The 26,129-nt window shown below is 39.1% G+C and overlaps 1 protein-coding gene across 1 annotated transcript; it reads left to right on the top strand.

Annotated features, from left to right (window-relative positions):
* On the top strand, window positions 1-24,891 carry clcn1a (chloride channel, voltage-sensitive 1a). The gene is made up of 23 exons (XM_026928388.3): window positions 1-145; window positions 4,312-4,555; window positions 4,919-5,050; window positions 5,504-5,632; window positions 6,971-7,104; window positions 7,197-7,274; window positions 8,038-8,116; window positions 8,345-8,470; window positions 8,778-8,862; window positions 9,445-9,546; window positions 9,920-10,004; window positions 10,144-10,299; window positions 15,670-15,739; window positions 15,971-16,081; window positions 18,441-18,654; window positions 20,539-20,672; window positions 20,991-21,172; window positions 21,841-21,922; window positions 22,128-22,213; window positions 22,327-22,371; window positions 22,613-22,717; window positions 23,448-23,534; window positions 23,638-24,891. Exons 1-23 carry the CDS (start codon window positions 95-97, stop codon window positions 24,082-24,084), a joined length of 2,964 nt encoding a protein of 987 aa, XP_026784189.2. The 5' UTR covers window positions 1-94; the 3' UTR covers window positions 24,085-24,891.
* The last annotated feature ends 1,238 nt before the right edge of the window (window positions 24,892-26,129 follow it).

A 26,129-nucleotide genomic window follows, 5' to 3' on the forward strand; every position in this document is an offset into this window, starting at 1 on the left:
AAAAGTGCACTCACTCTCCCTCAGACTGTACCACTCAGGGTGGGAATGCTGAGACAGACACACAGTTTATTTTTGGGTCAGTGACAGTGTGTCAATGGCCGCAGATGCTTCGCAAAGGAAGGCTCTGAGATACCAACAGACCCTGGTTTGTCCCAAATTCTCTCACTCTCTTTGCTCATTCTCCTTCTCCTTTATCCTCTTACACTTTAACCAGCCTCTCTTACATTTGCTGTGTGGTTTCTTGTCTTGTACTGACATTCTTTGCCGTATTGTGGTTTGTTCTTTTTCACTTGTTTGAAATCATGGTTTGACGTTACGTACATAATTTCTGCATGACATGACACATTTCTTTAGCTGCAGTGAGACCTTGACTAAGCCAGTGTCAGAAGCTTAGCGCTGATTTTATCAACAGGTGACTGTGCTTAGTATATCTTTATGGCAGCACCATGTGCTGTTTCTGAGTTCTCTGTTTATCGTTCATCTAAATTGGTCTGTGAGCAACCCCATTGCTTACCTACCTTTCCATTCAACTCTGTCATAATATCACATTTAATTTTTTATTAATTTGTGTGTTTTAAATGTTGTTCTATCTAGCTGCAAAATGCTTGAGTTCACACCCGTGTGTTACTTTATATGCACAGACAAATATAAACATACACTGTTGTGTGAAGGGTAAACCCGATCACCCAGTCACAAGGGTTATGAACTTGGCTCTGAGTATTCCAGAACATCTGGGACTGTTTTCATGAGATAGAGATAGAGAGAGAGAGAGAGAGAGAGAGAGAGAGCTTGAAGTGTAGGTAAGAGGGTATTATCTGCAATACTATGAGTTCGCCATGCCGGTCCTTTGTGAATTGCCCACTCATTTATCATTGTGCAACAGTGTGCGTGTGTGTGTGTTCACGTGTGTTTGGAAACTATTCAACTGATCATCTTCCTATAGCACAGCTTCAAAGGTTTGCTTGCGTTTTCATAATATTTAAGGGTTGCTGTTAAGGATGACAACCTAGTGTTTATCACCCTGGAGGCAGAGGCAAACTCAGATGTGTTGCCTTATTATACATGTGAGATTCCTTGTGCTGTTTAATGTTTACCACCAGTTATTGTAAAGGGTGTCAGCATAGTAAATCTGTGGCAGGTGCTTTAGGCAAAGGCGATAGGCAGTAGCTTGCAATAGGCGGGCATGTTGGAATACATGGACAAACACGATCATCACCATGGTGAACAACTTCAGAGGAATGTCTATTTTAGAGAACTTTTTTTTAGAAATTACATTTGACTTTACATAATACCATTTGATGACAGCTTATGTGTCTGGCTGTCCATGTAGTAGATACCCATGTGCTAGAGTATCCAGTCCATCCTGTGTATTTTCACAGACTGTCATAAATACCAGATCCAGATACTTTGTGTGATGGCATGGGTAAGGTCAGATAACATTAACACCTTGCTTAACTTTGGAAATAACAATCATACGTTTTAGTAATTTTATACATTTCAGTCAGACAGTTAGAGAATAAAAATGAAAGGAATCAATCAATTAAGACTAACAATATATAAAGAAACACACCATATAATAAGGAATAAAGGAAAGATAGAGAGAGAAAGGTGGGGAAATGAATGTTGGCTCACTCAGTTTAAAAATAGCCTGCCGGGTTGTGTTACAGAAAGAGAGGGAAAAGGGGTAGCTCCAGTCCAATGAGGGGGTGGGGGGGTGTTAAAGGGATTGTCCATATGGAGGTATGGGGCAGATCAGAGAAGGAGAAAGAGGAGGGGTGAAATATAGAGAAGACAGGGATTATATGTACTGTGGGAATGGCGAAAGTAACAGGATAGACTAAAGGAATGGAGCTAGACAAATGTGTAATGAGTGAGGGAGATACTTGAAAAATCCATCAGCAGCCCAATTACAATTCAAGAGAAGCACTTAATCATTTTAACCCAATATAACATGAAATGGTTACACATACACAACTAATTTTACACATAATAAAGGCATGACTACATTTGCAAGCAAATTTTCTTATCGGTCAGCAATAAGAATTTGATATCTTACTTATTGTTGGTAGTTATTAAATCAATATTTTACACTTTAATTTTACTTCATATTAAACAAAAGGTGCAAATACAACTTTTTAGGAAACTCCATTATTCTATGAGATTTAAAGGTGCTTTGACATTGTACTGTATGTGTCACTATGGTGATGTACATACAGTAGTTAGCTTTATCTTATGAAATCAGCCACATAATGTGAATATATTCACCACTGATACTGTTAACAAGAAATTAGTGAGGCAGCACCATGTGAGGCCAGAGACTACACCGAGACAGACACATCTGAATTGTTTACGCTAGGTCATTGTGTTAGTGATATAGAGTACGATCAAAACAAAACAAAAAAAATCATATTTTATATTTTAAAACAACATATAGAAGGTACTAAATTCACTGATATTGGCCTACTATGTCTGAAGACACTAATAGTCACTAATCCACACAAATTGCTATGCTAGTACATCAATTTGGTGTATATATTGATTAGTCAGATAAATAAAATTAATTGAAATAAAAAATAGTTTCTGAAATTCTATTATTCCCCATTTGAAGACTTTAACTTTAACTTTAACTTTATACTCTTGATCTTTTTTCTGGGCTAATGATGTGTGTGATATTTTATACATGTATATACTATAATATACATAGTACATAGTATAATATAGTATGTATACTTTTCCATATGGAAATTCAATGTACAATATGTCGTAATTTGAAATAGAAATATATTATACTATACAGTATATGTGACATTATTCTTATTGGTGAATGGCATACATTTAGGTTTACAACTTGCCAGCGCTATGGATGTGTACTTCAATCAACAGCCTTCCAGTTGGATGCTTAGGTCTCAGACACAGTCTTTAAGTCTAGGTTGAAATGCTATTTGTTTAGACAGACATTTTGATGCAACTGAAATAAATAGGCTATTTAAATTTGTCAGCATAGTGTGTATAAAATTTGCAGTAACTTACACCACTTATACACTATAGGACCAAAAGAATATGGACACCTGACCATCACACCCATATGTGGTTCTTTCCCAACCTGTTGCCACAAAGTTTGAAGCACACAATTGTATAGAACGTCTTTGTATGCTGAAGTATTAAGAATTTCCCTTTACTGGAACTAAGAGGCTCAAACCTGCTCCAGCATGACAATGTCCCTGTGCACAAAAAATGAAGACATGGTGTGTGAAGGTTGGAGTGGAAGAACTCGAGTGTCCACCCCAGACCTCCTCACCAACATCAGCGCCTGACCTCACTAATGCTCTTGTAGCTGAATGAACACAAATCCCCACAGCCACGCTCCAAAATCTAGTGGAAAGTTTCCCAGAAGAGTGGAGCTTATTATAACAGCAAAGGGGGGATAAATCTGGAATGGGATTTTCAGCAAGCACATGGGTGTGATGGTCAGGGGTGCACAAACTTTTGGCACTATAGTGTATGATTTGAGGCTTAACTACATGATCAAGCAAGGTTTACATTAGCAAATCTCCTTATATGTAATGGATTTTCATGAATACAACATTTCTTGTGTAAATGCTCCAGTGAATGATTTAAGAATAAATGTGTACGTATCAGCTTGATAAATGAGGCATAATATTTCTTCCTTATGTCATGTCAGAGTTTTCATTACCACTCTCACCTCTGGCTTGATCATTACGGATGCATATTTCTGTAAAGCTGCTTTCTGATAATGTCTATTTTAGACATCTAAAATTAATATACAAATATACTAATAAATTGAATTGGGGATTTCTCATTAATTATTACAAAATATGTATATGACTAATGTATAATGGGTTATAAGATTCAGAAAACTGTATTGTCTAGCATAATATGAGAGATGCTTGCATTGAGATGGATCAAAGAAACCTACCTTTTTACAGAATGAACAGAAAAAGATAATTTACCGTAGTGGATAAACAGACATAAATAATGAGCAAGGTTTCAAAAATATGGTTAAAGAAAAGACCCCTATTTTTTTCAAAATGGCAGTGCTACTATAACAAAGCTCAATATGACGAATCAGTTGTGCTGTGATTGTCTTATTTGTAACAGTAATTCCAGTCAAGATATATTTTTAAAAATGTTTAGTCAGGGAGATTTTATACTGGTGGACTTATGGGAGTAATTAAAATGTGTGATGAGAGTGAGGGAGGTCTAATAAAGAATATCTGGTGTGGTGGGATTCTCAAAGGAAGTATCATGTCAATTATAATATTATAATATTTTATTGTTTTTCCTGCCTAGCTGTATGGGGAGTACAGGGAACAGCCCGGAGGGTCTTGTGAACGACAGGCCGGTCGCCTACTGACAGAGATTCAGGCGAAGAAAAAGCATCATCATGGACAACAGCAGCATGGTCTTCACAGACACCATCGGCACAGTCACAGCCGACACCACATGGAACCGGACACAGGACATGATAGAAAAGAATCAGAGAACAGGCACACATCCTCCCTGAAGAAACAACCCTCCTACTCCAAGTACAAAGGTGGCATTCAAAGCTTTATTTCTTCAACATGAATAGTGTCTGATGAAGACCTAGATGTGAGGGAGTCAGTGTGTGTCCAAAAAAATGGATTAAATGCATGGTATGAATGTTAGGTAGCAGTGTTGCAGTTGTGTTTGCCCCATCAGTAGCTCTCAGAGGAGCGTCCTGAATAGTAAAAAACAACAAAACAGTAATAGAGCAATGTCAAACCAAATAGACTGTGTGGGTCTTCATATGCTGCTATAACGAAATTTATATAGCCTGAACACTCAGCAAATTTAATTTCCATTTGGCATGCTGGAATATCCCAACAACTATCTGTGGTTGGCTAAGCACCTTTGATCCATGCTTTTGTCTATGCAGACTGTTTGGCTCGTGTACAGAAGTTCCTAGTAACTAAATTGGGAGAAGACTGGGTCTTTCTAGTGCTCCTGGGTATCACCATGGCATTAGTCAGTTGGACCATGGACTATGCCAGTGCCAAGAGCCTCCAAGGTACCATAACTTTTAGAGTTAAAGAATAGCCATTCCATCTCCAGATTTATACTGTGTAGTGGAGCTCTATTGTACACTGCATACAGAAGTAGCTTTAATGAACAGTTGTGTCTAAACTCTTGTATTAGTTAATCAAACATGTTCTTAATAACTGGATTGCTAATCTCCGCTGCTGGTCGGAGTTGTCCATTGGTCAGAAATCATGTTTTAACTGCTTTATTTGTCTTAATTTCTTTAATTTTCTCTAACCACTCTGTTTCCTTCTCTTTCCCAATTTGTCTCTGTCCTTCTCATTCTATTTTCTTCATCATTTTTCTACACCACCCAACTATTTCCATTTTCTAATGCTCAAATATGATTGCCCATCTCCCTTGCACATTTCCCCTTTCCTCATTCTTTCCTCTTCTTCTATCACTTCTCTCCTCCATTGCTGCTACTACCCCTCATACTCAGCTTATAAGTGGATGTTTGGAAAGCTGAGGGGAAATGTTCCATTGCAGTACTTGGTCTGGATCGCCTATCCAATGGTGCTCATCTTGTTCGCCTCCTTCTTCTGCAATCTGGTTGCTCCACAAGCCATCGGTGTGTACCCTTTGCTGTTCCCTGAGCCATTAACATCTGTACGCCCTCTGCTTTCTTGTAGTATTTTCATTCTAACCGCTTCTACTGCTCCTTCAACTGCAACCTGTTAAAGCTCTAAAATGCTCTAAACCTCTAAAGGTGTAGCATGTCACTGCACGCTGAATGCTCCTATAAATGACGTGAATTCTGATAGTTCATTTTGTTGCAGTGATGGCTGGTTATGTCATTAGATGGGAGGACTAAAATCTAACATCTGTCAACTGCTTGGTGATGAAACTGTTAGGGTTGAGCAATGCATTATATCATGAAGTGTCATCAGTGATGTGGATCAAATTATTACACACACTTACAGACAGATAGCCAGCTACATTCATTATTTCTGACTTTTAAGTGTTTCAAGTCCGTACTCTTCTACTAGATTCATGCAATATTTCCTCTGAATACCAAACATGGTCAACAGGAAAGCTGTAACTCTTTCATTCAAAAAACAAACAAACAAACAAACAAACAATAAACTTACAATTCTGTTGTCTGTTCTTTTTTTTGTAATTTATTCTTTGACTGGACAATGTATGCTTAGTCTATTTACTTTTACTTTCTCCTACAAAGGAATTTTGGGGGAAAAGTGTGATGAAGAAAGGAAGCAATCCACCTCGTTCACATTCATTTCACCCATGATGGTATTTCACATGTGTCTCTTCAATCACCACTGATTTTAACTGCTGGATTTCACTCTGCGTTATCACCTGACATAACCGCCAGTGATAGATTGCACGAATCTACTGTCTGGTCTAGAAAGAAATCAGCCCCAGCATCGCTTCTTCATACCATTCTGTGTATATTTTCTTATTCATTAACAGCAGATAATCTAATGTGGATGCCAAAATGAAACCTTATATTAATGTTTTTTTAATCCATGCATTTATACCATCTGCCCCTGATTTACTATCTATTCATTACTTATACCTTCACTACTAAAAAGGATCCTCAAGGATCAGAAGTTCCACAAATATGTTCTGTTTTATGCACACATGGCATAGGTTAGAGTAAAATCCAAATCTGATGTGCATGCCTGAGGCAGGGACTTTGTGGATGGTTCCTGGTCCATGATAAATAGTTGGAACAGCATTACCCTTGATACATTCTGTCCTATCAGTGTCACATTCTTTGCATCTTCTGCCAAGATGCAATGGAAAGATATGAGTGATATTGTTTTAATTACTTAATCCATAATCTGAAACTTCATCATTGTTTATCTTCAGTTATTCTGTCTGGTGTTACCATTTTTTTCTTTACATACATTCCTCCCCTCCCTTCATCTTCCTCTTGTTTCCTCAGGTTCTGGTATCCCTGAGATGAAAACAATCCTGAGAGGAGTTGTGTTGAAAGAGTACCTCACATTTAAAGCGTTTGCAGCAAAAGTAATTGGTCTTACTGCTGGATTAGGAAGCGGAATGCCAGTAGGCAAAGAGGTAAAGCACTCACATATATGAACTTTGCAACTTATTCACTGTTAATTATAGGCTGTAACATACCAATCATATTTCTGTTATGTGTTACTCAGGGTCCTTTTGTACACATAGCCAGCATTTGTGCTGCTGTGCTCAGCAGGTTTATGGCCTTTTTTTCTGGGGTCTATCAGGTAAGCAGAAGTTAATAGAAATGTCTTGCTTCTTTTCATTACTGTTCAGCTTTAAATAAGTATTTATAAGTGCTATAAATACATGTAGGGAGCTGAAAGAAAGGTACATTTGGCAAGGTCTGGATTAGGTTTTACCAGAGTTTTAACAGAGATGACTATATAGCCCAAAGTTTGTAGACACCTGACCATCAAACCCATATGTTGTTCTTCCCCAAACTGTTGCCACAAATTTTGAAGCACACAATTTTATACAATGTCTTTATATGCTGTAGCATTACAATTTCCCTTCACTGGAACTAAGAGGCTCAAACTCCTCACCAACATCAGTGCCTGACATCACTAATGCTCTGGTCAGATGTCCACAAACTGTCGGCCATATAGACTATGTTGTATTGATGATCTGTAGAAGGGCTGTGTTTCAAATGCATATACCAAACCCAAAGTGCACTATAGAAACTTTGCAGTGGCATATTATTAAATTTAATAACTGGATAATTCAGTATTCAATATAAAATAATGTGTTGGCACAGCCAAATTAATCCTTGTCAAGATTGTAGTTAACAAAATCTGTAGAAAATGAGTAATGAATCAAGATCATATTGATATTTGAGGAGTAAAAAGGTAAGTTGATCATTTATTTATTAGTTAATTGCAAAATGTTTTTAAATGGTTTGTTTCTATATCTATTTCTATATCCACTAAGCTTTCCTCACCCCTGTATTATCTATACACACCCCTTCTTTCCATTTCTCTGTGTCAGTAGAGCCCATATTGCTACACAGATATTCTCACAGTTGGGTGTGCTGTGGGGGTAGGCTGCTGTTTTGGCACTCCACTTGGAGGTAAAATGTGACAATTACTTCATATATTATACATATCTTCAGCTTGATACATATCTTATGATACATATCTTATGCTTTCTCTATAACTGGTCTTTTTTCATGTATATATTTTTAATAGCAGGCTAGACTGTAACAGATGGTGGAAAAGTACATTAGAAACACTACATATTTAATATTTATGCCTCTTTATATCTTTTTGACTTATTCTTTATTTTCATTCTTCTCTAGGAGTGCTGTTCAGCATTGAGGTTACATCAACGTTTTTTGCAGTGAGGAACTATTGGAGGGGGTACTTTGCCGCCACATTTAGTGCCTTCATATTCCGGGTGCTTTCAGTGTTCAATAAAGACGCAGGTGAAATTTAAATTTTTTTTATTTGCCAGTCAGATTTAAACAAATAACCTTTAAACCATTAGTGCAAAGTGTTATCACTGTGTGTCCAATAAGGCCATAAATATTATTCACACATAAAGTAGGTGACCACGGAATACATAGTGTATCCAGTTGCTATATACTCTAGCCTATTTTATGCAGCACCTATATTTAATCTATTTCCATTTAGCCTTGTAAAACACAGTACAGTGACATCTTTTTCTGTGTAAAAATCTCTTATTCTTGTTATATTATTTCTCCAAACCCCCATCCTCCTTCTGTCTTCCAGTCACCATCACTGCTCTGTTCCGCACCAAGTTCCGCATGGACTTTCCCTTTGACCTGCAGGAGCTGCCAGCATTCGCCATCATTGGGTGAGAGCGTGGGGCAAGAGCGTGCCGTTCGTGGTGAGGGCACAATCCTGGAGCTATATTTGCTGTACCGCAATCCTCACAATGCCACAGAACTATTTCGAAAGCACACAACATGATTTGGTGCACCATAACATCCTAATTTTGGTCATCTGAAAACTCAGTTCCATTGTACACATCTGCAGACTTTTAAAGCTCATTTTTAAAATTGATTTTTAAAATGCACAGCAGTGAAAAAATTACTGATATTAACACATTTTGCCTTGCATGTCAGATGATTCATTTGGTGTGGCATTAACAGTGCTGTACTGGGAACAATACTTATCTGACTTCTTTAAAAAATTAAAATAATTCAAACATCACTTAAATTACCTTTTTAAAATATTTTTTAAAATATTAAACTAACTAAGCAACTTTGTGGCATTTTGAAAATTTGAAACTCATGGGAACACTGAAAGGGTGTTATAAGTTTGAAGGAATAATTTATTTTAGTCAGACTTTTATGAGGTAGGAGCTGGTTCTTGGGCTTGTGGTACAGTAGATCAAATTTGATCTAATACTTGTTTCTGTTGCTCTGCTACACAGCATTTGTTGTGGGTTTCTTGGAGCTTTCTTTGTCTACTTGAACCGGCAGGTTGTCCTCTTCATGAGAAGACCCAACTCCTTTACACGGTTTCTTACCAAACAGTAAGAGAGAGATATAAATAGAGGGAACATAGAGCATGTATACTTAGACAATACTTGTCAGCTTTGAGATTTTAGAGAAATATTTTCCAAATTGAAGTGAGGTGGCTGGCCATTCTTTATCAGAAAATGTTGATTTTAAAACACTTTCACTCCTATACAGTACATTTTTGAAACCAAAAGGAACGTTGCTTAAAAGATCTCAGATGATATTGAGGCCACACTGATCAGACCCAAATAAAGCACTGTGTACTTTATCTAGTGACTAATTATCCAGTGACTTAGTCTTCCTGTGCTGGTTGATTTGCAGTTAGCTGACTAGCCTCAACAACTTATTTACAATGTTTACAATGAAACCACTTTTTTCCCCCCACAGCCGACTAATTTACCCAAGTGTTGTAACTTTTGTAATCGCAACGCTGACATTCCCACCAGGATTTGGACAGTTCATGGCAGGAGAGGTTAGACAAAGACAGTGCAACATTCACTAAGCATATCATTTCATCTTGCAATTCTTTTTTATGTCTGAGTTCACTTGGTGTTATTAGCTGACAGAATTGTTCAGTCTCTTAATTGTATATTAATTATATTTTAATACAGCTAATGCCCAGAGAGGCTATAAACTCTCTGTTTGATAACTTCACCTGGACCAAAATATGGGGTGCTCCTGCTCCACCTGGTCTGGCACGATCTTCTACCTGGCTTCATCCGGATGTCAATGTATTTATCATACTACTTCTCTTCTTCATCATGAAGGTAAAGTTCTTTCTATATTTAACATTTTTTTCATCATAGCTTAACTTTTTTTGTCTTTGTCTAACTTTTATAGTAAAAGCATAACATGGCTTGCCTTGACAGACACAGTCCTGTGCTGAGAGATCAAGTGTAGGATCCTTGGCCCGAAGCAGACATCATGCTTCAGGAGAATAGCTATTGCCCATCATAAATGATTAGCAGCAACCACAGTGATCTAGATCACTTCTGCCACATCATTTCTGGTGTATGTTGCAGCATTTTTAAAATTCTGATTTATTTAAAATGTTTTGGACTATTGTTATTTCATCTATTTCATTTATCAAAAAGTAAGACAAAAAATCTTTCAACAATACATAAAGCACGTTTGGCTATGTGACATGCGTATGAACCGGAGGTAAAGCTTGAACAAACACGCTCACAGTTTCCTAGCTGAACCCTAAAAGGATAAATGAGGGTGAGGGATACAGGGTGCAGATGAGAACTCGTCTTATGCTGAATGCACACTACATGATTTTAGCTCAGATTTCCCTGTCACAGACTAATGCTGGGGATTTGTCACCCACTCAGTGACAAATCGCTGTGTGCCCTCGATGGTGACAGTTTGTCTAGTGTGAGTGGTTCAGCAATGCTATTTTCTCAGTCTGCAAGCTGTCGCAGATGCTCCAACATTTTCAAGAGTGTTTGAAATTCTCTGCAATGAATCTTGTAGTGTGAGCACCTCTATGACAAATCCCAAGAACATCGATAAGCTAAAGCCAATGAGAGTTAGAAAACAAACTATTGTGCACACAGTAATGCTTCTATGAGAAATTATTTGGCATGTCATACCCAAATGATTTTTAGGAAAAATAAAAATAAAAACAAACATCACATGATTCATGGTGACACATAGTATAAAATTAGCTATATTTATTGGCACTATACCTACAGTTATCTTTGCAGAATCCTTTTTCCACATCCATCTATCCTTCCATCCATTCTCTGTACTGCTTATCCTACACAGGGTCACGGGGAAGTCTGGAGCCTATCCCAGGGGACTCGGGGCACAAGGTGGGGGACACTTTGGACGGGGTGCCAACCCATTACAGGGCACAATTGCACACACATTCACATACTATGGACAATTTGGAAATGCCCATCCAAGTACAACGCATGGCTTTGGATTGGGGTAAAAAACCGGAGTACCCGTAGGAAACCCCCGAAGCACGGAAAGAACATGCAAACTCCATGCACACGTGGCAGGGGCAGGATTTGAACTCCCAACCCTGGAAGCTGTTGTGTTTATTTTTGTAAGAATGTTTGATTTGGGATCAGGCACGCTTCATCAGCAATCTCTCCAGGTGAAAGATTGTGTATTGTGTGAACCTGGTCAGTGTGATCATCTGGAACTCCCTTGGTGGGTTTTTCTGTAAACGTCCCCATCCCACTCTGTCAGACAAACTAATGGCCTGTAGTTACATATTGCTAGTATGTTTGCGTACTAGTATGTTCCCCATACCTTAACATGTGCTGCTCTCATGTAGCTGTTCTAAGTTAGCTGGTTCAAATAATATACAGCTTTTGTATCAAATGACAAGCCATAACAAGCCATGTAGCCAGACAAACAATGACTATGTATGTGCTGCCTTGGCATTGACAACATTAAGGAAGTAACTTCGGACATCCCCTGCTCTGACTGTGTGGCAATGCCGAAGCTGGCATATTGTCTGGTAGATTTAGACCCTGATTCAGAGTCGAATCTGAGCCAACTTCAGGTTAAATAACCTGTTAGTTGCAAAATTCTATGTCCAGCAGAGTAAGGAGCCCAGAAAACTGTCCGAGGCACTCTCTAGACCAGAGGTGTTCAGTCTTATCCAGAAAAGGGACAATATGGGTACACATTTTCTTTGCAACCAAGCAAAAGCCACACTTGATAGTCTATTGAAAACCAAGCTCAACTGATTAAACAGGTGGAATCAGGTATGGCTCCTGCTTGATTGAAATGAAAACCTGCATCCACACTGGCCCTTTGCAGATAAGATTTGACACCCCTGCTCTAAACAAAGGGACAACTTGGTGTCAGACATGGCTCAGCTAAATCAATTATCCAAGAACTGAAACTGTGCAAACTGTAAGCTCATGCCTTTTAACAGAGCCCTGCTTATAGCCCAAGAACCAGTCTTCTTTGTCATAAGAATGCGAGGATGCTATATAATACTGTATGGCTGTATTTTCCAAGCTGATAGTAAAAAAAGGTGGAACTACATTATTCAACTGTGGCTTCAGTAGCATCCAGAAATGGCAGCAGTCCAAATAGGACTGCATTGTGACATTAGCCCAAAGCCTTGAATGCTTTCTTTCATACAGTGCCAGTCACGAGGGAATTCATTGTGCCACAGTATAAAGACTGACAGAGAAATGCTTTTCTTGTGAGATCTTATAATATTGCCTCATGAAAGGTACACAAGCACCATTAGTTTACTATTTTACTGCTTGTTTAGGAGCAGTCTACAGATGTCGATCCCTCTGTGGGGGAGCTGGTTGAGGCCTCTCTCCTAGCAGTAGGATGCCTGGGCCAGGACATGGGGGGCTCTCTGTCAATCTGGTTTATGCATGACAGCAGGTGTGGTTGGGCACAGTCTACATTGCCAGACACATTGCTGGACACGTGCCTGGGTCATTTTTTTGGCCTGCTGCTGCTGCTCAACAACTCACTGTCAACTGTGGTTCTGCCTGCATGTGTTGCGGCCATTGCAGCATGCCACACCACAGTGGATTGCGTCTCACTGAGGCTCATAAACCTATTACAACCTTTCTGAAAGGAGCAAGCTGCTTCTGCCCACCACATTCCCCCAAGAGTCCAGAGTGGAATCTCCCCTTAAGACCTCTCCTCATGAACAGCAATGAGTGTCTTTAATACTGCCTTTTTGCAATCACCTCACAGCTAACTTGAGGGTGACCTTGTGGCTAAGCACAATCCACAGACAGTCCTAAGGTGTTTCATTTCCTTGTGGTGGTTAGGACGGGTGAAATAAAACATTAGTTACATATGAAACTGTAGTCCTAAGAATACTGTACATCCCTGTGTGTACACACAAAAGAAATCATCCAGGTTATATTCACTGCCCCGAAACAACAGGTGTCCTTGTTTACAGAAGATTAGAAAATTTAAATAAAATGGCCACTTTCTAAAATTATATTCAAAATGCACTACACCTGAAAGAGTTTGTTTATCTTCATACAATAGATATCACGAATGCATTATTAGGAAGCTAACATAATCTAATACAGGTACCAAAGTGTTTGTTATTGTTACTCATTTGCTTTCGGACAAAGACAAACCATTCACCGTCTTTCTGGCTATACTCTCTGCAAGCTAGAACTGTTATGGTTATATCCCTTCTTGTCTCCAGGACAACATACAATGTGTAGGCATGTTCCACCATCCATTAGGTAAATGTTTGAGTCTGTTGGAGACTTCTTATATGCTTTTGTCTCTGTCAGCTGGGGTAATATTTTTAATAACAATAAACTTTGTCCATTTCAAAAGATGGAAAGCTGGTTGTAAAGGTGAAAACTCTGGATTATTATTATTATTTTTTTTTGGAAATACTAGAAATGCCTCTGCTTCAAATAAAACAGATCAGTCAACAAAAATAGTTCCCAAAGAAGCCACAGCTTAATAGAGTGTTGCGTGTTGCCATGCAATGCACAGGCTGACTGACAGTCCGTAGTTAAATGTAGTAATGGTTTTAGTGTCACTATTGCTAGAATTAGATTTTATTTGGCGAACACACACAAGTGGAGTGATACATATAATGAAACGTACTTGTGCTGTCATACAAAATATCAGCAGTCTTGGAACACTGCTTATTCAATTCAATTCAATTTTATTTGTATAGTGCTTTTAACAGTGGACATTGTCACAAAGCAGCTTTACAGAAATTAATATATTCAAATTAAATTAAATCAAAATAAATTGCAAATATGTGAATTTATCCCTAATGAGCAAGCCAGAGGCAACGGTGGCAAGGAAGAACTCCCTGAGACCCTATGAGGTATGACGAAGAAACCTTGAGAGGAACCAGACTCAAAAGGGAACTCATCCTCATCTGGGTGACACCGGATAGTGCAATTATAAATATATCCGTTCTATAACTGTGTATTACATGGACAAATAGTGCAAATTGTGCAACCAGTAAATTCATTACAGTTTTCACATGAAGTCTGATTTGTTGAGCCTATCCACTGTCCATTGATGGAGACCTGAGTGCAAAACTGCTTGTGGCATCTGCAACCCCAAAGACACTACAGCAATTGCAGTCCCAAGCCATCACAGTACAACTCCCCATATGAGATCCCCATCTCCACAGCCCCCAAGCAACACCAACCATAAATAGGGCATCAGGATGGATCAGGCTGGTCTGGAGCGCAGAAGGGGTCAGGATCACTGATATCTCAGGAGTAGCAAGTGTAGCGAGAGAGAGAGAGAGAGAGAGAGAGAGAGAGGTAGAGGGAGAGATTGTTAGGTAAGCTTTTGTCCTGTAATGGTTAAGGAAAATGTACTTTGCATACAGAGTGCAAACAGGGACTCCAGCAAGACTAGCTATGACAGCATAACTAAAAGGGAGAGCCAGAAGGTAACACAGACATGAGGGCACCCTGGGACATAAAGCAGCCACTCCACCATCAACAAACTTGATTGAACGTGTTAGAGTGGTGGTGGTGGGGGTGGGGGTGGGGGTCAGCATTCCAAACATCCCAGTTCACCACAACACTCTATGGAAGGCTATTCCATAACCGTGGGGCTTTGTAAGAGAAAGCTCTACCCCCTGCTGTAGCCTTCACTATTCAAGGTACCAACAAATAGCCTGCATCTTTTGATCAAAGTATGCATGGCGGACCACAATCCAATATTAGAAAGCAATTAAGTGCTGAAAAAGACATCACTAATGTTGTGACATTTTACCCGGCCAAGGATAAAAAAAAAAAACCCATCAAAACCTTGTAAAAATGGTTGATCTTCGTTGCGACTGAAAAAAAGAAAAACAGAGATCACTTAAACCAAAGTACCCTTACAAACCAATTTTAATAAAGTGCACTTCCTAACAAAATGTAAACCATTTCAAAATGTAAACAATTCTTTCTATAATGAAAACAGTCAAGCATGGAGAGCATACTTAAAATGAAAAAAAAAAAAACATGTACATCACCTCTACTAATGTCTTGAGTATTTAAAAGTACAAGAAATGAAAAGGTGATCATATACAGTATATTAGCCATCAGTTTTAGCATAAAGAATGCAAATTGCATACTTTTGAAGAGTTTTTTATTGAATAAACAAGTTTGAAATGTTTCAAGTAATGAATCGTATTGCATTGTATATTGCAGTTCTGGATGTCAGCTGTTTCAACAACAATGCCCATCCCCTCTGGAGCATTCATGCCTGTGTTTGTGCTTGGTAAGATAATGATAATAAGCAATAATAGAAATGTAAGAATTTTGTTGATGACTACTACAGAAAGCTAGCCATTTGTCATTCTGCAAAAAGTTGCCTATCTGTTGTTAATGAAGTCATCAAAGGCAAACCTCTTGCCTCTAATAAAGGAAGTACAAGCCACTAGAGGACAAATCACTTAAATCTCTCTCTCTCTCTCTCTCTCTCTCTCTCCCTCTCCCTCTCTCTCTCTAGGTGCAGCATTTGGTCGTCTAGTGGGGGAGATCATGGCCACCCTATTTCCTCATGGCATTCTATTTGATGGCATCCTCTACCGGATCATTCCTGGAGGGTATGCTGTCATTGGTCAGTCTTACTTCCACCTTCTCTTCTCTTCTCTTCTCTTCTCTTCTATTCTCTTCTCTTTCCATGTCTCTCTCTTCATCACAAACCATATAATTCACTGAAAAATTGTTATAACAATCAAATCTCCATCTCAAGTCTATATCTGATATGGCAGCTATGATTAAGTACATTAGCTTCGGTGTTCTTGCACTATATAAAGAAACTTTTCATTATATTCATTGAGGATCACCTGGATTCTGTCTTGTGTATGTATGCATGCATGCAGAGACTTTCAACAAAGTCACAAAATAACCCTATGATGTAGTATTTCATAAAAATACTGTTGTCATACAGGATCATTCCCTGAAACCATATAGCTGAGTTCCCACTTGATTGGTGCTGGATCCAAATGACTCTGGTGGTCATAGAACATAAGTAACTATCATTCTGTTTCATCATATGATGTCAGTATTGGTTAGCAAAAGTAGGTGATATAACTGTGGGAAGAAACCTCAGGTTCAACCACGAGGTCACTCTGGAGTCAAAACAGGCGAGCTAGCTTATTGCCAAGGCATGCAGTTCTCCCACTTTTTTTAGTAAACTGATTACTGCAAAAAGTGACTCATTTCAGTTCTGCACTCTGCAAGTGCTCATAAGGTGAGATTTTAGGGGACTGCAGCACAAGGAGATCCCATATACATCTTCAATAGACCCTGTCAACCCATACAAGGCCTGTGTAATAGGTTATTGTGTTCAAAAGTGTCTTTAGACTGCTGAGTCACAATCCTAAACCTGCTCTTCACTCCAAAGGTTCTAAATCATTCCACCCATTTGGGACAATATTCTGGGAGGCAGCTGCTAGGGCTTTCCATCCACTAGTGACAGTAGCAGTGGAAATCAAGAATATCGACAGAAGCAGCAGTAGAATTGGAAATGCATATAGTAGACAGTCAGACCAGTTGTGGGCCAGTGCATCATGACCTACTGGACTGTCCAGCTCCACCAGGGAAAACCAGTCAGTCAATTTGGCATCAGCAAAGATATCCACCTATGCCCAGCCAAACCTTTCCCAGATTTGGGACATCACTTCTGGGCGCAGATGCCACTCTCCCAGACATATGCAGCACCATTGTCTGGTCCCAGCAAGTATAGTTGTGTGGTGATTGATGTATCTGACATTGCAACGTTGTCCAAATGGACCAGCAAGTGGCAGTGTGTCTCCGAACTGGTAAGAACAGACTCAAGACTGTGCTTAGTAATCCTGCTATCCTCAATAAAAGTTGATGCTGCACATAGTGACCTACACAGTTTTGATTTGTGATTGTGTTAATGTTTGTCCCACATTGGGCTGATAGTGTGGGTTGCTTTTTCATTGATTTCTGCTTTATGCTAATGGATTGTGTTGTCTGCTTCAGTATTAGAAAGTGTTTTCCCCCTGAGTTCACCATGAGACAGCATGTTGTAATGTGGACGAGGAGCGTAGACATGTCCCAGATGGCCTGCTCCTTGGTGGGGGCACATAGGAGCTTGTCCAAATATGGCTTTATCCTTATAACAGGGCCACCTTCCACCATCAGACTACTATCCTTCTTCTGAACTATGACATATGTTGAGTAGAAAACCTTGCCTCTGGCCAAGAGGGAACAAACTTCTTGGATCAGATCAGCAAACTGGTATTGATGAGCCCTGAGCCCCAACAAGGCTGGGGGCCAATGATAGACCTAATGTTTGTTACCCTGCAACATTAAGTCCCAGTGGTTGTTGCCCCATTAGCTCTCTTTTGATCTGTAAAGCACCTCACTGGCAGGTTAGCTAATATTCACAATGAATCTACAGTACTTTCACACCTAGGATTCATGTGGCCTGCTTTGATATTAGAGAGCTCTATCCTGACCCACAATGTAAATGCAGGAGCCCTTAGGCACCTGCTATGGACCTGAAACGATCCAGAGCTGATGAGCCAGGTTGTGAATATTTGAGAGCCCCATATCAGTCCATTTGGCTATGCTGGTTTCTTTTTTCTTAACATGAGCTACCCTGCATCCTGGCCTAGGTATCCCACTGCCTAGAGCCAGGTTTTGATCGGATCCATTACAGAAAGGTCAATAACTGCTGATTAGAGTGTTCATTCCAGTGCAAGTAGCAAAATCATTAATGAATTGAAAGTACGTATATGCCATATGTGAGGCAGTGTTGTAACACCTCACCAGACTGTCATCAGTGCATCTATATTTGATGCTTGAGCAGCATATGTCTGAACAAACATTGTAAGGGGAAACCACCAGTGATGTGATGCAAATGTCAATCTGTAGAACATAGAAGTGTGGTGTATTACAAAGTAAAATTCCATCCGTTGGTAAGTAAGTTTATTCTTTTGCAGGTGCAGCAGCAATGACAGGGGCTGTCACTCATACAGTCTCTACTGCTGTGATTTGTTTTGAGCTGACTGGTCAGATCTCCCACATTCTTCCCATGATGGTAGCAGTTATCCTGGCCAACATGGTGGCACAAGGACTTCAACCCTCACTTTACGACTCCATCATCCAGGTCAAGAAGTTGCCATACCTCCCAGAGCTAGGCTTTGGTCATATCAGGTGAGAACATCTGTGTGCAGACCCCCATACCACTGAAGAGTATTGTATCCTTTTTCGTTGCAGCATGGCTCACAGTGTACACATATAGTATGCTCAAGAGCATTACAGAGATCTTGTGATTTATCATTTGTGTAGGTCAATTTTAGGTCAGATGTGTCATGTTGGAGCCTGGCCAGTCTAGGTTTTCTGATTAAATGCTGTCTTATGGCTATACCATAAGAAGAAAGCCTTATTAGGCTATTTATGGTCATATGGCCTCTCCTTTGTCTCACTTAGCTGTATGCAAAAAAAGTTAAGACTATTGGGCTCAGTATTGGACAGTAGAGAGTTAGTGGACAACAAACTATCCCCTCCTCATATTGCTAACCTGACTCAGTATGCAGGTTTCTCTTTTTCAACATCTGGCCATTTCTCTCCAGGGAGGCCACAGGTGCTTGTTCAGTTCCTTGCCATCTTGAGAGTGGACTAATGCAACTTAATGCAGCTGGCAGGTTTTCCCCTGCTGCCACCCCTGAGACTGGTCAAGAATGCAGCAGCGTGACTTGTCCTCCTCAAGTTTGACGCTGATCACCTCTTATACCACTTTCTTCTGTTAAAGTTCCCACCTGATGTGACAGCTTCTAAGACATCCTCCTGCAAGAGTGACCTAGAAGCATCCACAATATATTTCTTTACTTCTTAACCCTCTGCATCCTTTTTCACCCTCTTCCCTGACTACTGATGACTTTGCCACCTTCTTTGATGAGAAGTTTAACAATCTCTGCCAATCCTTCCCTTCTACTCAATTTCTACACTTCACAATCACTCTTCTCTTCCTCTTTCCTTATTACATTTTTCTTCTCTTTCTACAGAAGAAATCCTAAGATTATCTTGTCCAGCAAACCCACCACCTCATAAGACATCCTCCCCTTCATCACTTCCATTATAAATGACTCCAAAACATCTGGTCATGCATTGACTTCCTTTAAGACAGCAAAGTTTGTTCCCATTTTGAGTGAGCCCACTTTAGATACCTCAGCCATCAGCGAGTACTGACCTACTCTTTGATCTTTCAGCAGCCTTCAACATGGTCAATCACAAGACTCATGAGTCCATCTTCATGAGTCTTGGAATTTGTAGCAAAGCATGGCAGTGGTTTGCTTCTTACCTGGAGGGATGGTCATATCAAGTGACATGGAGGGGATCCACACCTGCTCTACTCAGACTTTCCACTGGTTTCCCATAAGGCCCAGTGCTAGGTCCTCTTCTGTTCTCCCTGTGTACCCACTCTCTTTGTGAGGTCGTATCCTCAGATGAGTTTTCATGCCACTGCTATGATGATAGTCAACTCATCCTCTTCTTTCCTCATTCAGACACTTGTGTTTCTGCTCGTATCTCAGCATGTCTGACAGGCATCTTATCATGGATGGCAGCTAAATCCCAGAAACTAAATCCCAGGAACTAAATCCCAGCAAGACTGAGCTGCTGCCAGCATTATGTATGGGCTAATTCTTCTTCTCACTTCTGTTCACAGTCCAAAAAATATACTGTATTTGCAGTAAGTTCTTTCTACATTTAAAACTGATATGAAATTTATAAGTGTAATATAATATAACTTATTACAAAAATTTAACTATGCAGCACTATACACACTTAGTTCCTAAAGGGATTAAAAGGAGCTGTTTTGTTTGGATATTGCAGCAGCACACCTAACATCTGGAAAAAATATTGCATTAAAATAAAACCATGTCTGATGTTTAAGCTGAATATATCATTAATTGCATGTGGTATTTATTTTATTTGTTGATTTTTGCTCATTTTCATTGTGGGTGCCAATAGTTGTGGAGTTGACTGTATTCGCCAAATTTTTTGATCAGTGATGTTGTCTATTTTTTTATGTCACAGTCAATATAACATCTTTGTTGAAGACATCATGGTGAGAAAAGTGAAATATCTGTGCTCACAGTCCACGTACAGAGAAGTGCTACATCTACTGGAGTCCACATCCCTCAAAAATTTCCCTCTGGTGGACTCAAAAGGTGAGATTTTATAGAACCACAGAATGGCTTGTATGGCCATATTATTTTTTTTTACACATTTCAAACAGTAATAATATGATTTGTATGTTTGTATGCATTGATCAAGCCTGGGCTTGAACTGGAATAAAACATATACACTTGGAAAAAGGCAGTTAAAATGATCTAATCACCAATTCAATTCAATTCAATTTTATTTGTATAGCACTTTTAACAATGGACATTGTCACAAAGCAGCTTTACAGAAATAAATGGATTCACAAAAAATATATTGTAAATATGTGAATTTATCCCAATTCATCACCTGTTTTTCAACATAAGAATCAATGATCCTCTTGGGAAGCATTGAGCGGTCTGAGCTTCTTGCCCTCTGTGATTGGTGGCTATCAGCAGAGCGGCGGATCCTGACACAGGGAGTAGGTTTGCAAGGCAAAGGGTTATATGCCAGCTGGGAATCCATTGCCTTTGCAGATGAAGAAGGAGAAGACAGTGGTGGTGAAAAGGTATGTGAACAGGGGAGAAATTTTTTTTCTAGATTTTGCTCAGAAACTAGTATATTTTGCAGACATTTATTTGGAATTGTGCTTCATAGTGCAGTTTGTTCTCCTTTTGATAAAGCTTTATTTTACACTCCCCTAAGAGCTAGGTTAGTGTGTGGTACAAACCTCTTAAGTACAGTGTAGTTACTGTGTATCAGGTAAAAAGATGGGAAATGCTAACTTAATGTTAACTTAATTAAATTGGTAAGGGTGTGGTGTAACTTGTGTGGTACTGAATTTGTTTTTTTTTTTTGGGGGGGTGGGGGGGGGAATCTGATAGTACTGATCAGGTATTGTAATTTTGTAAACAGCTAAAGTTGGGAAGTATATAACAACAACAACAAACAACAACAACAACAACAATAATAATAATAATAATAATAATTATTATTATTATTATTAGTAGTAGTAGTAGTATTAGTATTATTATTTGTACATCACCTTTCATACACACTAAATGCAACTCAATGTGCTTCACACAGAAACTTAAAAAGACTAAAAACTAAAACAGCATTAGAAAAACAAGATGAGTAAATAAAGAAAGAAAAGAAACAGCTAAACTGATGTTTGTAAAAGGAGAAATGGTCTTTGTGGGCTGGGAATTTTAGGTTTAAACCACTGTTCTCTTTCAGAGCATACCGATGCTGGAAGAAAGGAATGGCCCTTTACCTCCACCCAAACAGCCAGAGCCCACCACAAATTGTACCCCTCCTGGTGAGTCGATGTTGTAGAAATGATCAAAACAAGAAATACTGATGTAATATTGCTGTTTTCATTCATTAAAATCACATTGCGACAATGTTAACATCAGATAGAAGTCACATTAGAATCAGTTTGTATAGTTGACAGTTAATGTTGTAAGACATTGTGGTAAGGTATGTTCTCCCTTTTTCTCTTTCACTTTTACTTTTTATTCCAGCTAAAGGTCCCCTCCAGTCTTTCAGGAGAACTTTACATAACCTTTTCTCCTCCTCTTCAGAAAGACAGGCAGAGGTGCAGTCAAAGGTGCATACTATACTTTAGGCAGAAAGTTAAAACATTAAGGTATTTTTTTTCTAGGTTTTTGCCACTGGTCTTACATGATTCATATGTATATATTTGTTTTTCTTTTTTCCCAGGAGCCAACTCCTCCTCAACTCACTGATACAATGACACCTGAAGAGGTTGTTCTACTTAAAACTTCTAGGATTTCTGATCTAGCCATTTGTATATTTATTTGTACTTGGACATGACACATTTTTTAAAATTTATTTTCTGTGAAATAGCTGTAGTGCTAAGAACATTCCAATAAGTCAGGAGCTAAATATTTTAGAAGATATCTTGGTCTCTGTAACAAAATGTTGTCATGTGACAAAAATATGTCCTGGTTTATTGCAGTGTTTGATGTGGTATTGTTTGAAACAGGTTAAAGCATGGGAGGAGTCAGAGATGGACAAGCCACTGGAACTTGAGAGGGTGAGGATAGACCCATCTCCTTTTCAGCTGGTGGAGAGAACGTCGCTACACAGGGTGAGTTTACCTTCCAGCATCTTGTATTCTTTACCTGTGGGATTTTTACGTCTAAGCAACAGTTCTGTCATAGTTTATGTATGTTTCTATATATTCCAAATTTTAGTACATCACTTCAAAATTAAAATTAAAAAATAATTTCCCCTTGGGATCAATAAAGTGTTATCTCTTATCTTAATTTCAAAAAACTAATCTTCATGCATATGTATGTTAATGCCAATCAACCAGTAAATGAACTTGGTATGGAGGTTTTTTGTTTTGAGTAACTTATTTACCCAAATAATAATTTCCTGTCGAATGACTGACTAAATTTGACTTACCTATATTCTTTAGTTACAAGGGTTTAAAACAGGCTGATGTTGGCCTAGTAAATACATTATGTCAAACTCAAGGCCTGTCAGATAATTAGTCTCTTGCTAATTGTTTTTGTGGCAAGACATTTCAATAAATTTATTTATTGAAAAAATATTCAGTGCATGACAACTTCATGGATCTGAGAGATGAATGTAGCCAAACCATATCTAAAATATAACTTGGACCCAGCCTATTAAAAGGTTTAAAAACAAATAAAAGTATCATGAATTATAAAATAAACTGCTAAACAATGCAGTCCTGATAAAATATGAGTAATATACTCCTCTGCATTTTACTTTACATCAGATACTTCTTGAGTTCCTGACTGTATGTGAAGATGGTTTATAGTGACCACTGACTTTGTTTTTTCACACAGACTCATACATTGTTCTCCTTACTGGGCCTCAGTAATGCCTATGTAACCAGCATAGGCAAGTTAGTAGGAGTTGTAGCACTGAAAGAGGTAGATAAATGTGTATACTACATGTATGCACACACATCAAGTTATGTATATTATTCAATATACATATCCATATATTCAAATTCTTTTTTTAATCTTGTGTCAGCTTCAGAAAGCCATCGAAGGCTCAACACGGAGTGGTGTCCGCTTGCGTCCCCCACTGGCCAGTTTCCGTGACACCATCCGTAAGTACTCCAAGACGACCCAGGCCTCCTCGGCCTCAATTTCCCCAATGTCTTCCTCCGCCCCTGACTCCCACCATCGTTCATCCCAAGTGGTCCCCCCAGTTCCCCTGGCCCCTGTCAAACAGCAGGAGGAGGCAGAAGTGTGGATTGAAGGCGAAAAGCAAGAGACAGTGGTAAACACCAGCAGCTCCATGACAGGAAGCAGCAGCCCTAAGATAGGAAGTAGTATCAGCAATGCAGGAAGTCCCAACGGCAGCCCATCTCAAACTCCTTCCTCTCATCCCACTCTATCACTCTCAACCGTGAAACCTGCCCCTGAGGACAAAAGAGATGGTGATCAAGAAAGTGATGACGAGGAACCCCTTTAAGAGCTGTGTTTCTAATCTGTTTGTTTTCCCTTTATTGTAATTTTATATATTATATTTTTGTGTTTTTATGCCCTCTCATGTGATATTGCCTTTGGATTTTAGCTAGTCATAATCCTATGTGTCTGTGGAAAACTGCTGACAGTAGTTTTGGTGGTTCAAGAGTTAAGCAGTGTAATTACTTGGTTAGCCAGTGTTGATTTTCTGGTTTCCATGTTGAATGTTTTTTTTTTTTTTTTTTTTTTTTTTTTTAGAAGTCACTTTTATAAGATAATAATTTATAGGGCTCTATAAATCCACTCCACGGTATCAAATTAACATGAGTAAAAAAAGAAACTCAAAAGCATTTGGTGCAGATATCAAATAGACAGTACTTATAGTAACTCTGTGGAACATAGCAATGTCCCTTTAGTTCGACATGGAATGGTGTCCACTTGTGTCCCCCTCTGGCCAGTTTCTATGACACCATCCATAACCAGCAAGCCAGCTGAGGCCTCCTCTGCCCCATCTTTACCCATGTCCTCCACTTCTACCATAGAACGATCCAGTGTTTCCCTAAGTATTCTGCTGCATTGGACTTACCTCGTCGGTGCAGTCAGCATATGAAGTGGAAAAAACATAGACGCCTCCTGTTCATCTTTTATTAGGAACAAGCTAGCCAGCTAACTGTGTTGAGTGATGTATATTTACCTCCTCAAACAGCGATCTGTACAATCCGTGTTATAGATTTAACAAGCAAATATGTGTGTATGTTGATTGATCTAAAGCAAATACTTGTATCTACAGTATAACTCATTTTAAAGGTAAGAAGTGATACTGTTTACTTCAGATACTGTGTGCAGCCATGTTGATTTGACCTCAATTGGTAAACTGGGACGGATCTTGTAGTTGAGAAGACTACCCCAAGTTGATGAGTAGGAATTTCAAGTTGAGGGGTGTTTTCTATGGCTTTTCCTGGTTGGAGGTTGGGAATTACAAGTTGTGACCTTAAGTCTGCTTTCTTTCTAGCCCTGCTTGCTGACCCTTAAGAGATCTTTGTTGTAATTTAGCTAGCAGATGGTGTGGTATTAACTCTTTTTTTAGTGTTGTGTGGTTTATTTTTCAATTTTGAAACTTTATCTTAAACTTGCAGTGTGCTTAACTATTTCAGCTGCAGACCATGAATTTTACATATACACTGTATGGCCAAAAGTATGTGCATCCCTGACCATCACACCCATATGTGCTTCTTCCCCAAACTGTTGCCACAAAGTTGGAAGCACACAATTGTATAGAATGTCTTTGTATGCTGTAGCATTACAATTTCCCTTCACTGGAACTAAGAGGCCCAAACCTGTTCCAGCATGACAATGCCCCTGTGCACAAAGCGAGCTCCATGAAGACATGGTGTGTGAAGGTTGGAGTGGAAGAACTCGAGTGTCCTGCACAGAGCCCTGACCTCAACCCCACTGAACATCTGTGGGATGAACTGGAACACCGACTGCACCCCAGACCTCCTCGACATCCCAACATCAGCGCCTGACCTCACTAATGCTCTCGTAGCTGAATGAACACAAATCCCCACAGCCACGCTCCAAAATCTAGTGGAAAGCTTCCCAGAAGAGTGGAGGTTATTATAACAGCAAAGGGGGAATAAATCTGGAATGGGATGTTCAACAAGCACATTTGGGTGTGATGGTCAGGGGTGCATTAACTATTGGGCAATTCACATCCAGTATTTTTGGGTTATTTATTTTGTAATTAGCAAAACTGTACAGAAGCACAAAAAACCTTATTTGGATGCTTTTCTGTGCAGATATCAATGTAATTTAGGTTACTTTTAAGATGTCTAGATCATTATTATGTTAACAATTTTCAATCATTATCTCGCATAGCAATTTCTATTTCTCTCAGGTCACTCAAATGTCTTTAAACTAATGATTCTTACAATGGTATACATGGTCAATATGTACTATATAGGCTGATACTTTTTCTTCACTTTATAGTACATAATACCTGAAGGATGATTTGAAGTTGTCAGGTGGAGAAAATCACAAGCACTTAGTTTA

This window comes from Pangasianodon hypophthalmus, chromosome 29 (genome assembly GCF_027358585.1).
Source record: "Pangasianodon hypophthalmus isolate fPanHyp1 chromosome 29, fPanHyp1.pri, whole genome shotgun sequence".
Taxonomy (NCBI): Eukaryota; Metazoa; Chordata; class Actinopteri; order Siluriformes; family Pangasiidae; genus Pangasianodon; species Pangasianodon hypophthalmus.